Source organism: Myotis davidii, unplaced genomic scaffold (assembly GCF_000327345.1).
Source record: "Myotis davidii unplaced genomic scaffold, ASM32734v1 scaffold83, whole genome shotgun sequence".
In the NCBI taxonomy this organism is placed as follows: Eukaryota; Metazoa; Chordata; class Mammalia; order Chiroptera; family Vespertilionidae; genus Myotis; species Myotis davidii.
Genome location: NW_006294121.1, coordinates 1,566,728 through 1,582,232, shown reverse-complemented (window position 1 = coordinate 1,582,232; position 15,505 = coordinate 1,566,728). Strand labels below are relative to the sequence as shown.

At 40.9% G+C, this 15,505-nt stretch overlaps 1 protein-coding gene across 1 annotated transcript in view; it reads left to right on the top strand.

Moving 5' to 3' along the window:
- GLIS3 (GLIS family zinc finger 3) overlaps window positions 1–15,505 on the top strand; it is a 467,215-nt gene that overhangs the window by 437,590 nt on the left and 14,120 nt on the right. The window contains exon 9 of the mRNA XM_006768237.2: window positions 894–1,069. Coding sequence (XP_006768300.1) covers window positions 894–1,069 — 176 coding nt within the window. The remainder of the gene's footprint in view (window positions 1–893; window positions 1,070–15,505) is intronic.

Here is a 15,505-nt window from a genome sequence, read left to right as displayed (position 1 = left end):
AAAATCCAGTACCATTTTCATGGACATTATTGAACTTTAACATTGTTTAACAAGTACACCCTCCCTTCAGTGTTGGGAAGTATACACTGTCATTTTACTCCTAGTGAATTAGATCCTGCCAATTCTTGCTTACAATTAGAAAATCTACGGTCAGTTATCTGTTTTAACTCAGGTTAGTTGTTGATGTTACTATATTTAAACACCTATATTTTTCTCCTCAGAAACTACCAGTAGTTTTATTGTGATTGGTAGATATGACTGCAAAAGACGTCCCACATCGTGTTTCTGTCACCCCCTGGGCGGTGTTCTTTGCCATGCACAGAACCCACACCAATCTCTTGGGTTCTGGATTTCAAACCACATTTGACCTTTGAGATCTAAGTTAATGTATTATTGGCAAAAGAAAATGAAATGTATTGTTAAAGAAAATAGGATTAGAGAGGCTTATAATAAAGACTTGTAACACTTCTTGGACCTCAGATATGTCTTATAGAACAAAATGTTTATGAGCTAAGTGTAAATGAATCAGAAACATATGGATCAAATTTCCCTTAAAATGCAAAAGGACTGAAAATTAGCAGAAAAGTGGTCTGACAAAAGGTGTGCTTTGAATTTCACTGAACCCAGATTTTTTGAAATGCATTTTAAGAAGCTTGACAAACCCAAACCGTGACTAGATTTCCTCTTTGCTTGTCTCTTTTATTCCTCAATATCTCAATTGAGAGGTCAGTGGTTAAAAATGGAAGATAAAAGTCTTAAGGTTTATTTTTTAAAAGTGCTTTGTGTCATGCTGTTCTGTAACCAGAATGGGGAATTAGAATGTGGCTTCGAAGAGTGCCTCTGCCCCTGTGATTTTACGTCTCTTATGATTCCCTTTACAATTGTTTTCTCAGGTTCGCACCTTCTGCTCCATCTCCTCACCACATCAGCCCCCGGCGAGTTCCAGCTCCTTCTTCCATTATGCAGAGGACACAGCCTCCCCATACCCAGCAGTCCTCAGGATCACACCTGAAGTCTTACCAGCCGGAAACAAACTCTTCTTTTCAACCAAATGGAATCCACGTCCATGGTAAGTGAGGGTCAGTCCCTTGAGTTTTGAAAAGTGATGTTGCTTTTAATCAGGTGTCTTGGTTACCAGTTGTGTGTTTTAAATGTTCTGTCCTACACCAGGCTTTGGCTTTTAGGAATGCCCTCTAAAATTTCACACTTAATCAGCTTGAAATCTTATAGGGTTTTCTTGGCTTTGGCCCTAAGAAGGTATGACTTACGACACCCCAGAGTGATCAGCCCAAGGTGATGGTCCATTTATGGACCCAGCACTTTAGCACCTCATGGATAGGCCTTAACAATGACATCTTTTTTTCTAAACAACAAACAGTCATGTAAAATGGAGTCCTTTTGCCCATGCACAAGTCTTTGTCCCTATTCCCATATGCCTAGATCCTCTCCATCCTGCAGGACCCAGGTGAAATGACACCTCCTCTCTGAAGCCTTCCCTGATCTCCTAGCTGAACTTCATGTCTCCTGGTTCTAAACCCTGTTTACATATCACCTGTATCTCGAACAGTACTTAGTCTCTCTCTCCCTTGTGATTTAATTCTCTGTGAGTAAAAGATGTCTTCACTATTACTGTGGAAACTTCCTTCTGAGGTCAGAATTTTCTGGCCCATTGTTATTTTTCTTAGAGAACTTAGTACATGTCATAAACACACACAGAACCTTGATAAGTGGATGAAGGAAGAAGAGGAGGGAAGTAAGGCAAGAGAAATCACGATGGTTTTCAAAATGGGCAGGTCTTATGTTTAACTCAAAACATACATGAGAACTAAGTCTCCTTGAATTTCTTTTCTCTGTTTAAACCCATTTTGCTGACCCAAACAGATATCTTAAGTGAATATCCATAGAAATGTGAATTGCTAAATCATATAAACTCACACTATACATAACTTTTTACTTCCTGTGGACATTCAGAACTTCTTATATAAGCAGAAGAGATACTGTCCATTTAGACTGAGTGTTTTAGCTTCTGAAAAATAAGGTCTTCTTCATCTATCTCTTGCTGATTCCTGAATTTGCTTCATATGAGTTATTATTTGAAATTAATGGGTGGTGTCCCTAAGCAAACCTAAAGCAATATTCAAATTGCGTGTGATTAAGTGTGAGTGATTTCCCAAGATAGCAGAATAAAGCAGCACTAAGGAGCTAGGGTTGGGCAAGAACTTCTATGTAAGGGAAGGGACAGCTGAAGAGGAGTCAATGTGGAGACAGTGGCAGGCTGTGTGGAGGGAATGACCTTGAAAAGCCCAGGGTCACTGCCTCTGGCTCAGCACTCCATCCATTTCTTCTCCCCTCTCTCCGAGTATAGTCACACAAATCCACCAACAAAACTTGGGCTTCCATCATTCTTTGGGCCTGTGGTAATTTTTTCCTTCTTCTTTTGGTAAAGTTCTTCTGAAACTTTAGTTATGTATTTATTCAACAAGAAATATTTCTTTTTTAAAAAATACATTTTTTTATTGATTTCAGAGAGGAAGGGAGAGGGAGAGACGAGATAGAAACATTAATGATGAGAGAGAATCATTGATCAGCTGCCTCCTGCACACCCCCTACTGGAGATTGAGCCCTGACTGGGAATTCAGTCGTGACCTCCTGATTCATAGGTTGATACCCAACCACTGGGCCACACCGTCCAGGCAAGAAATATTCCTTGAGTGGCTACTAGGTGCAAAGCAATGTGTGTGAGAAATACGGAGCACTCTCCTTCCTTTTTGGAGTGGCCTCCCAGCCCAGATGAGGAGCTTGTCTAATAGGGGAGATCCAGGTCCCCTGTGCTGTGTAGCCAACCTCACCTGCAGGCTGGAGGTGGATAGCATGAGCATGGGCTTTGTGGGATACAGAATAGGTCATTTTTCCTAAGATAATTTTTACCTTCACTTTAACATCAATGAAATCTGAACAGATTTCAATCATGTGGCATAATATAGTAGGCAATGATTTTTCTTTCTTGTGCTATGTAGAATTACGGAGTCTTTCACAGTCAATGGTGTCAGGGTTCCAGTGATATGCAGCAAAACACACTTTGATTACAACTGTGAAGCACATTTTAAAAATTCAAAATTTAACCTATGTGTAGAAGAAAAATTGGAAGGAAATTCTCCAAAACATTAACAGTTCTTTTTATCACAATGGTAGGATAGTAGATGATTTTTTCCCTCTCTGGTTTGTTGTTGTTGTTGTATTTTTTTGTATTATTATTATTATTGCTTTCTACAGAAATTTTAAAAGGGATTTGGGGATTAAACCAATTTGAATGGAAATACCAGTCTACTCAACTGTGTGACTCTGGATAAATTATTGAGCCTCAGTTTACATTCATTAGATGAGAAGCGCCTTATCTACCTTCTCTTACCAGTTGTTATGAGGATTACACAAGAAATTTAATCTTCTTCCTTTAATCTCTTATTTTCTTTATTAGACTCTTCAAACATAGGGATAATTTTGTAGCCGTGGGGCCAGCATAATGCTTGGTGCAAAGTAAGCATTTAGTAAATATTTACCAAATAAGTGAATAACACAAATGAATAATGAAACAAGGGGACATAGAGAATGGATCTAACTTATTATTTTGCCCTGTAGCTTGGCAAAAGGCTCTTCCCCCACATTTCTCTATTTAGTTGTCAACTTGAATGTTTTTTAACTTTAACTTTTTCATTGTTAAATTCCCATGGCCAATGAGAAACTGCTCACAGAAGCCCTAAAAAGAAACACATATGACAAGCCTTTCTAGAAAAGATCAGAATATAGTTATGCAAATTGGGAAATCTTGACTTCCTCTCAGAAAACCAGCAAGTGGCTGAGTTTGCAAAGGGAGTATCCATTATCTCCTGGGCCACTGCTAGGAATTTAAAGGATAAGGATCCAGATGTACATGTACTTCCTCCTTAAAGTATTTTTCTGGAAATGTTTTTCTGGAACTTTCTAGGCACAGGTATTTCTTATCAACTCCTCCTTAGGGTAAAGACCAAATTGATCAAATAGTTTTCAAGTGGGTGAATCAGTGCTAGGAATAAGAGAAGAAGAGAGACTTCTAAATGAGTTGCCTTTGTTGGCCATGCCTTTCAGCTTTGGTTGGACTAGTGGGCTGGCTAGCATTATACAGCATCTTAGTAACAAGGAACTTCAGCCCCTAATATAACTAGATTTTTAAAGTCCTGAGCAGTGCCAGGGTTGGTAACATGATAGCTATAGTGAGTTTTTATTGTCTCTTTTACGAAGTTTATGGCTTTAATGAGCATCATCACCCCCATCCTCTCTGTACTCAGAGAAAAATGTAGTAGGTAGAGGTCAGAGAAAAATGTCATCACTGTATTTTTAGAGATGGGAACTGATACATAAAAGTATGAAATGTCTAGGCACTGCTGCCTCGGCAAAACACAGGCATCTTTAATAAGAGGTCCACATTTTCAAGCCATGTTCTTAATCTATGTGTTTCTAAGTCAAAAGAAAAAAAATACGTATATATTTATATCTTTCCACGGGGAAATATCCCCGTATGTAGATGCTGTTGCATTACGTAGATCCATGAAAGGTGAGAACTCAGAGGGCCTTTGTTCTTACAGATAAGAGAATGAGGTCCATTGAGTTTTCTTCATGCCAGACTAATTTATACATAGCTTAGATGTTATGTGTTCAATGTATATTTTTATTGAGACATGTTTTGTAAAAGGCATAATTTGAAAATATTAATAGCACCACTTTTTCAAGTTTCCTCACCTAATGTGTGACCCAGGACCAGGGCACCGTTTGTTGGTTGTGCATCCACTTTATTCATACATATTGCTTTCATTAGCAAGGTGGATAAGGTGTCATTGTTTTTAATGTTTGCCCATTGATAGCATCCATGGGTCTCTGTTTGGGTAGTATCTCCAAGGCAACTTCTTGGTACATCTTAGTCTTTTATTTTAGATGTAAACAAGAACAACTCTTTCCAATCATGTAAGCTTGTTCTTCAGCCTTTTCTTTCTCTTTAGGACTGTTTTCTTGTCTGGGCAAGCTTTAGAACCTTGCTGGGATTAGTTGCCTGATAGTTATATTTGTACATTTTGTTGTGGTGCTAATGGATAATTTCTTTGTAAGTGCCCTATTCACTCCAGGCTGTGAGAATACCATGGGAATGTCTAGAGCTACATTTTCATAACCTTCCTGCTTCTGGACTCATCAAGGAGAGGCCAAGTTCATTTCAGCAAGTGTGTATTGGTCACCCACTTTGTGCCAGGCAAACATGAATGTCATTTAATCAGTGCACTGTGATACATGCACTAACGGAAGGTATCAGAGGAAGGTACCAGAGAAGGGTTCTCTTGAATAGAGTTCCAAAAATAAATAGTTCATTGGGTAGGCCAAGTGTAGAGAGGCATTCCAGACAGGGGGTAAAAGTGCACAGGCAAGGACACAAATGACAGCATTGTGCATGCCTAAAGAGAAGAGCCAAGGGAAGTTTGTGTCTGGCTAGAATGCACAGGTTAAGCTGTGGGGCAGATGGGCAGGAGGCTGGGGAATCAGCAAGGCAAGCTCATAGAGGGATTTGGGGCCATGCTACTGAGTGAAGAAGTAGGGAATAGAATGGGAGAGGTGGGAACATTACATCCTGACTGTTGAGATTTTATTGGACTTCAGGTATAGAACACCCAAACAATAGTTCAGCTCACTCAGATACAACTGGTAAATAGAGAAATAAATGATGTCAGAATGATGTAGAATTATGTTTGTGCACGCATTCTTTCCTAAGCAAGACAAGCCGGAATAGCAAGAGAAGAAAACGAAAAGCCCTCAGCCTAGCTGCTGCATAGGCAGGAGCCCTGTCAGCTCTCTTCTAATAAAATTTGAAGGGCATGACCCCAGGGGCTCTCTCCTCAAAGAGCTGCACACCTGGCCTTGCACAGCCCTCAGCCAGTGGCAGATCACAGTCCTTCCTAAGTGCTGGTCTCTCACCTGTTGTCTCAGTTACTGCCAGCGTTTCCAGTTGGCATTTCTGTGCATTTTTAATAACCACTGAGGTGCTTCTAGCCTCACAGAATTGGCTGCCCAAATTTTCTCTCGATTATTTTGTCACTGCTATAAGTTAGAAGATTTTAAAGATTTTGAGTGGTCTGACCCAATCCTAGTTTTCCAAAAAAGCCTGTTATTTGTAACTAGAGACCCAGTGCACGAATTCATGCACAGGTGGTCAGCTGGCTTGCCCCAATCAGGGCTGTCGGGTGGACCGGCCACGGGGAGGGGCTGCAGCTGGCCGTGGGGAGGGGATTTGGGCAGTTGGCTGGCTGGCCCCTCCCCTGATGAGGGGGGTGACTGGGGGTGGGACAGATTAGGGGGGAGGGGCCATGGGAAGTTGGCTGGCTGGCCCCGCCCTCTGGCTGAACTCCTGGTCCAGGGAACAATTTGCATATTAGCCGTTTATTATATAGGATATTAGCCTTTTATTATATAGGATATGCATTTGTACAGAGCACAAGACTTTGGGATTTGTTTACCCCGGTATAGCAGCATGGAAGATATCTAACAGTGAACAGTGCAGGGTGGAGAAGCAGGCCCACAAAGCCAGCAGTGTGCCAGCCTCCTCCCAGCTTTCTGCTCTGCCATCCCTCACAGTGGCTTCCATCTCCCTTTCACAGTAGGGATGCTGATACTCTCCATATCTTGTCCCAGTTTCAGGCAGAAATGGGGGGAGAAGAGGGAGGGACAAGTGTACTCTGAGCTCGGTCCCATGGCTGCCCTCATAGGCAAGGGAATCTGAGAAGAGAGATGTTTTAGTGCATTTGCCATGCCTAACCAAATTGAGGTTCTGTTCATAATGTTTACTGGATAGGCACACTGCAGGGTCTGCCAGATGTTCTCTGGGATGGTTTTCTAATCTGTAAAATGGAACCATCTCATGCATCCATTCACACTGATTACCTCTTAGAAATCAGTGGTAAAGCTTAGAGGGATCTTTCTGAGGGTTCTGCCCCATTTTATATCCTTAGACCCCATTCTCTTAGGTTTTTATACTTTCCATTGCCTACTCTTGTTTTCACCCCTCTGGACTTGCAGGCTGCCAACATAAAGATTTCCATCATCCATGGTCCAGTCATTAGATTTCATTAGGAAAACACCATGAGGCTGCCTCCCCAGCCTGGGCCATTTGATATCAAGGCAGCAGCAGTGGGAAGTGGGAGCCTTCTCTGTTGGTCCTGGCTCCTGTGGTTCATGAGCTGTCTGTCTCATGATTTAAAGCATGCCCTGCCTGCAGGCCCCAAAGAAGCAGCCAGTTCACTCCCAGACAATGGTGGCATTTTCCCACTTCGGTGTGCAGCTCAGTAAGCCTGTCAGCCAAGTTCAAATTAACTGCATCTGGAAACAAAAGGTTTCTAGCCACCAACAGGCCTCTAAGAACAAACCATGTAAATGGTTTGTCCTACCCACCAGCCAAACCACCTTTCAGGCTGAAGAAATCTCTGAGCATTGATACTTAAGTGGAAGGGGGTGGCAGGTACAAGTGTAACTTCTTCCTGGGTTGTGGGCTGTTTGCTTACAGTGATTGTGCAATGGTACTTTCCAGAAAGAGTCCTATGGGTCATAGCCACAGCTGATCTCATTTCTGGGAGTTTATAGTGTTAACTGTGGAAAGGTTATTTTTTAAAAGACAAATTGTAGAGACAATAAACATACTCTCCCTTCACAGGAAACTTAGTCACATCTGCATATGTGAGGTTGGGAAATGGTGAAGCAGTAAGCCTAGAAATGGCATTGCTTACAACTGAAGCATGTGCCACAACTTCCCCTCGAAACTCAGGAAAACAAATGAGATTGATTGTAAATCCACAGTGTAATATTCTCCACTGAGAAAGTTGTGACATATTCATAAGAGGAATGAGCCAATGAATGTGCTTCATGTGATTCCGATGTTATCATCGGCAGTCACAGTCAGGAATGATTTTTGGTATCAGCCACGGTGTTATTAATGCTTATATAGTAGTAAGGATTGATGATTAAATCCAGAGGAAATCTTAATTATTCTTGTACACTTAATTACTAAAAAATTAACCCAAGAGCAGTTCTATAGAACTAGTACTTGAAAAATTCTGACAGTTTACTACTTATATCAAAGCAAAAGTTAAATTTAGGTATGTGTGCTGGTTCCAGTCAGCATCTCAACAAGCTGGGTGTTGTGGGAGAGGTATAAGATGGTCATAGCCAGAAAGGCTGATTCAGTGATTGATTTTGGAATGACTGAACTGTGAATAATCTACATATGTAGTTAAGCATTTGCACACGCAAGCGCACACACACAGAGATTAAACCCATGTATCAGTAAGGATCTTAAAGATGACTGACTCAACCGACCATAACTAAATTATACATTTCCTCAGGGCAGGGACTGGATCCTCCTTTAATGCTTTGCACATAGTAAGTGCTTAATAAATGTTTATTGAATACACATGAATGAATAGAAAGAAGGGGAGGAGAAAAAGAGCCATTTTCCCTCATGGCTTCTTAGTCGGACTGATGGAGCCAGCCCTCAGCAAAGCTATGACCTAGAACCAGATTTCCATGGCCCCTCTTTTCTGGGCACTTCCTCCAATTTCTAATCCTTCACTTTAGATGTCCAGTTCTTACAAACTACTTAAAACTTCTCTCTAGAGGAAATAGGATGATCTAATGATTCTGTAGGATGCCTTCTGATGCGTATTTGCATTTTAAGGGGATACATGAAATACACCTAGCATTGAATGTCTGGTAGTGAAGCTCTGTGCAGTGGCAGCTCTGCGCAAGAGGCATTTTAAGGGATTCCCCTGTTCCCAAAAGCACTTTGAAGTTTTCAGAGCTTTCCCAGCCACTAGCTGATGTACTCTCACTTTGGTCATATTATCTCAGAAGAGGCTGTTCCCAGATGAGGAAATTGTGACTTGCCCAAGGTGATGCAGGAAGGCAAACAGCGAGCTGTACAAAAATAAAGAAGACTTTGGGGTCAGGCACATGTGCCTGGAGTCCCATGAGCAAGTCAGGCAATGTCCTGAGTTTGCTGAATCTAATGGGGTAGTAGTGCTTCTCCTTCAGAGTTGGTATGAGAATGAGGAAAAGTGCCTGGTCCACGTAGATGCTAAGTTCACTACAGCTATTTAGTGTTGTTATTTTTCTACTGTGTACCAGATACTGTATGTTCTGCATACATCCACTTATGTTGTTTAACCCTTGCAAAAACATTAATAAAAGTATCTGTAAACCCAAGTTGCATACCTACTGAGTATCAGAACTGGCTTTATGAGCACAGGCTGACCCCAAAGCCCACACTCATTCTCCTCCATGACTGTGCCTGTAGACACAGTCCTGTGGAAGTTTTTTTGTTACTTGGGAATTATTTTTGAGGTTAAGTGTGGAACCATTAAAGATGGGGTTTCTTACAGGACTAAATGTTGCTAGCAATACAAGTACTATGATTCACAATTTCCCACCAACTGCTTGATCTCGTGCAATCACAAATTGCTGAAAGTCTTTGTGTTGTTGTTTTTTTTTTTGTCTGTGTCAGCAAGTGAGGTGAATGCTTATCATGGGATTTCTCATTAATTCTCACAACAGCATTATAAAGAAGGCATTATTTACTCCCATTTTACAGATGAGGAATCTGAAACACTAGAACATTAAGCAACGTGCCCCAAATTTCTTCATCTTGAAATGATGGAGCTGGAAACTGTATCCAGGCCACCTGGCAATAGAATCTGTGCTCTTTGCCAGTGGCTGTGCTGCCACTGTCGCTTTAGGGGAGGCAGTGCCCACTCTCTAACTGTCCCCTGTGGGAGTCCCCAGTGGGAGTCCCCAGTGGGAGTGTATTTGTGTTCATCCTCTCATGTGCTATGTTTACTGAAGTGCAAGCATGGGGGGAGGTGGCCAGGGTTACCATGCTCTCAGCACCACCCTTACGTACAGTTTAAAATTTATTTTTTGCTTTTTAAATTAAATATTTTTTCTGTTTGTTTTTAAGTGCTTAGGGTACTTGAATATAAAGAGTTTAAGTTACCTCCCAGCCTTATGCTCACCTCAAATTTCACTGCCCAAAGGTAATGGTTATTAAGATAGTGAGTACTTTTGCAGATCTCTTCAAATGCTTACAGAAATGAAATGTGTGTGTATATGTCCTTATATATACTTGTGTGTTTATCTGTACATACCTACATGCCCTGTTATAAAAATGGCCTCACGTTCTGTATTTTATGACTTACATTTTTTTAACTTAATAAGATACATGCTTTTGCTTTATAGGTCAATGTATATAGATCAACTCCTTTTAAAAAAATTGTATAGTACTTATAGGAACGTAATCATTTCCACATTGATAGACATGTATATCTTTATTTTTTGCTTTTACTAACAATGCTATGTTAAATGTCCTTATGTATGTACTAGAGGCCTGGTGCATGGATTCATGCGCCGGTGGGGTCCCTCGGCCTGGCCTGTGGGGTTCCGGCCCAAATCAGCCTGGTGCACAGGTTTGTCCAGTGTGTGTCCGGCCCATCTCACCCAGTCCCGATCAGGCCAACCAGGGAGTGGCCCAGGGAGGTTGGCCAGGTGGGGAGGGAACATAGGAGGGCTCCATGATATGTCCGGCCTGTCTCGCCCAGTCCAGACCCTAGCAGTAAGCTTGCTCTACCAGTCTGAGTGTCTGCCCTCTGGTGGTCAGTAAACGTCATAGCGACTGGTCGAACTGGTATGGTTGGACACTTAGAGTATTAGGCTTTCATTATATAGGATGTATGTGTGTATGTGTTTTTACACAAATACTCTCACACATATATATGCTTTGCCTACTTTCTCTAGGAAATATTTCTGAAAGAGATACTGCTCAATTAATAGGTATGCACATTTAAAAAATATTTTTTTATTGATTTCAGAGAGGAAGGGAAAGGGGGAGAGAGGTGGAAACATCAGTGATGAAAGAGAATCATTGATCAGCTGCCTCCTGCACACCCCACACTGGGGATCAAGCCCGCAACCCGGGCATGTGACCTGACCAGGAATTAAACTGTGACCTCCTGGGTCATAGGTCAATGCTCAACCACTGAGCCACACCAGCCAGGCAATAGGTATGTACATTTTAAAGTTGGATAGGTACTGGCATATATTCCTTCCCAAAGGCAATACCAGTTCAGACTCTTACCAACAGAGCATTGGAGTTCCCATTTCCCCACATTGGATATTGTCATCATTTTAATTCCTGCCAATTTGTACAGCAAAGTTGTTCTTATTTTTCCTTTGGTTAATAACATGATTGAGCATCTTTTCATATTTTTATTAAGAGCACTAAAGGTAGTTTAGTCATAAAAGGGATTAAGTAACAGGAACTATTACTTAGGTATTTATATTATTGATTAAGTAGTTTACCTGTTCTTTCACCCTGCCAGTCAAGTTGTGTCATGTGTGACTTGTGAATGTTTTCTTAATTGGAAATAAAAAACTTATTGAAGAGAAGGAAGATATCCATAAAATTTCTCTTTCATTGACTACTGTGACTTCTCTGTCAGTTTACTTAAAAACAGAATGTTTAATGAACATTATTATGGATTTAGTGCTTTTTCATTCTTTTGGGGGAAGTAATGATGTTTCTGTCAGAAGCAAATGTTCTCTGTGATATCTGAAACTTATAAAGTTTAGCCTCTAGTTAATGCAGCTCTTAAATCAAGTTAAATATTTCTTAAAATCTTATTTTAGTGACTGTCCCATTGTACTCTTCAAGGATGAACATATTAAAGGCAGTCTGTGTCTTGTAATTATGGTATTTTTAGCTGAAACTTTCCTTATAAGTACAATAAGCAATTGATCGTTTAGAAGAAAAAAATGTGAATAGCTGTGGGTGGAGTTTCCTAAAATAAAGGGAAAAATACCCCACACATCAGGAACATCTGGGTTACTGGTTACAAGGCCACTGTGTTAACAAAATAGAACAACAATAAACACTAGACCTGGTTTGATCTGTGCCCATTCAGATCATCTGGGCTTAGACTATGTTGCTAAACAATCCCAGTTTCTTAGAATTTCTAGTTGGTTTACTTCTAATTGTGAGTGCTCTCTCTGATGACAGGAGTTTTCCTTCTCTAACCAGATTGTTCTGACTAAACTTTCCATTTCATTCTTCTCCCAGGTCTTTGAGACCCAGACCTTATAAGACGCAAGTCTATTGAGGTGAAAACTCCCGGCATTTTTCTAGATCATTTGAGTGTAACAACCAACGCCACCCTTCCCTCATTTCACCACCAAGCCCAATCTCATATCACATCCCAAAATAAAAACCTTTCCTTCAAGTTCTTAAATTTCCTCGTCATTATGACAAAATAATGGGATCTGAATAATGATTCATAGGACCTGAATTAGTCAAACAGTTACCCAAGGTCTTTTGCATTGTGGATCTATGTTAATGCAGTGTTTTTATCAATACCACTAATAATACCTACATTTTTATTATGAGATATGTTTTATCATTTATTCTTAAGGACAAAATTTTCATCAGTTCTTGGTTAACTGTAAAAAAAACTTCATAGTAAAATATTTGTTAGATAAATACCTGAATCCTTATTATAACTTTGTGAAGAAAGAAGGAAATATATTTCTGCCCCTATTTAGAGATGAGACTCAGAGTAGTTGATTAAGTTCCCTGACCTTGGGATGGTTTCCTGAAAGAACACAAGGTGTTCTGTGGATGAGATGAGTTGCTTAATTCTCCTGCCCACTGTTTTTCCTCAGTGGCCTCACTAGCATTGAGCAGAAAAGGGTGACTTGGAGCAGCAAAACCCTCCAGGTCAACTGGACGGGCCCAATCATGTTTTCATCGTCTTTGATTCTTCTTCCATTAAAAAAAAAGTAAGTCAGTGATAGAAAGGGAAGTCACTTTACTTTTCTGAAACTCTGATGGACTGTTGTGTATAAGGTTCATAGATCAGAATCTCTGAGCTCAGCTGTGGCTCCCTCACCATCACTATTGTCACCAAAGCATCTAGCTGTGCTTGTCATTCATTTTTTCATACTCCATGTTCAGCTCCAATTGGATGCTAACTCTACACCAGTAGAGAGTACAGATAAAAGTCCCTGCCTGTTCTGAGCTTATATATAAGGGGTAATTCTTGCCAAGCCAAGCCTTTGAACTGAACAGTGAGAGAGTATTCCTCTTGTTCCATATGTGGGCAGGGAATCATTTGATCTGTTTATTACCTGCAGCACATTACTACATTTTTGAGATGCATAATATAAACTTAAAAAATCAAGAGTTTGGTGTGCAATGGAATAAGAGTAAGCAAGAAAGGAAAGGAAAGACCCTGTAGTCCAATCACAACCACCAGAACATGACCCTCCAGTGGCAGTGGGAAGAAGTCCGCCTAGCTGGAGGGGTGGAGCAGAAACAAAAGGTCATAAATTGGATTGTCCAGATTAGTGGTCAGTGTCCACAAGGCCTAACAAGATTTTAAAAAGTTGGCAAGTTTCCTGGAAGCCAGATGAAAGGAGGTGACAGGGATCCTGGGATCCAGTGACATTCTTTAGATTACACCAGTGCAATGTCCACTCTGGTACCTCAAATCCACTTATATAGATTTCTGTACTCTTTTACTTCAAACCCAGTTTTATCTCAGTATAATATTCTAGACTGTGGATTTTAGAAAGGCATGACAGTATGTAACAGGGACTTAACTATGAAGCAGAGGTTCAGTGGGAGAAGTAATCAAGCTATTAGGGCCCACTCTTTGAGAGATTAGAGTACTGGAAGATTGTATAACCATAGACTTGGATTCAGAGAAGCAAGAAGTCACCGTGCAGTGGATATAATGTGGGAGTTTGGTTACAGCTAGACCACAGAAGTCTAGGCCACAAGATCAGCATGGGGTCAAAGTAAGACCAGTACTTCTAAATCACTCCAGTAAGGCCCCATAATTTCACCTTGACCTAGAACTTGTGAGAGAAAGCCACTGTGTTAGGAAGGGAAATCATCTTGATCCATACCTGTTGAGAGTATAATTTATGATCACTTTATTAAAACTTTATCTCCAAGAGACCCAGAAAGGGCTGGGGACCAGCCCATAGGGAAGAGATGCCCATCAGAAGAGCTCTTCTCCCCCACTTCAAATGAAATAAAAGTTATTCTGGTTTTTTTTTCTATCAGGATTTTATTTAGAAAACTTTTAGATGATTAAAAATCATCTGAAGGTGTCCTTAGAGCCTTTCAATCTTTCATATATAAGGAATACCTTGTTAAACATGCATCTCTTGGTTTTGAGAATCTCTATTTTATGTAATCTCAAAATGTGCATTATCGCTCTCAGGATTCACTGAACCATTTTACTATAACTGTATATACCCACACATGACAATTACTGAGACACATTGCAATTAGTTTACTTTGGCAGCTTATCATTTTGAGAATTTGGAAGCCATAGGCCACCACGCATTAGAGTTTTCTGTGGGTTGGAGATATTTAAATGAAAATCAATTACATCTCTTAACCAAGAGTATTTTACACATGCCTTTCTTCTCATGCGGCCTTTTCCCATTTCCTTATGCTCCATTTCTGCACACGCTCTGCCTACTCCCATCTCTTTACTCAAACCTGTACAGACGTCCATAGCAGACCCTCTCCCCTTTTGAGTACCCCACACCCTGGAAATGAGTGTATAGCTCCCAGGGTGAGAATGTAGCTCACAGTGGTACATGTGGGGGCACAAGAGAAGGAGAGCACCCAGGGTATTCAGAATGCATCTCCGTGTGGCCTGTGGGCTGGCAGCAGAAGCTCTAGGTGAAAATGGCCTCGCTTCTTGGAAGCAAGTGGACTTTTCTAACTGGAAGTCCTCATGCTGCAGCCCATCTGAGGGCAAGGGGTCCAGGCACTTGTTCCAGGGATCAGCTTCTGAGCCACTATCATGAGGTGCCTTCAGTAGGAATGCGCCCAAGTGGAATTTTAAGGGTTATTATTTCCATTATTTTCCTCTTCCTCAGTACAGTAGCTGCTTAAATGTCAGTTGTAAATAGCTCTAGTGCTTTGCAAGCTGGTTCAATTCTGAGCCCAAAGAAAAATCTGTCTTCTTTACACAGTCTGTGAGCTGTTCCTGCAGCTTCCCCATTTATAGACTCTGTATTAAAATGAGGAGACAGTTTCTCCACTACTAATAGGGAGGAAGCAGAGAGGAGTTCTAGCTAGATAAGACCTGGATGGTGTTTATGGCCAAGACCAGGAACCAAGACAAATTGTGGCAATTTCACACATCATTTTATATTTAAGGGTGGTGGATTATGAGAGAGAAATTGCTTAAGAATGGCTTATGCCCTGGCCAGTGCGTCTCAGTTGGTTGGAGCATGGTCCTGTGCACTGAAGGGTTGTGGGTTTGATTCCTGGTCCAGGCACATACCTAGATTATAGTTCGATCCTGGTAAGGAGCATACAAGAGGTAACAGATTGATTGATGTTTCTCTCTCACATCAATGTTTCTCTCTC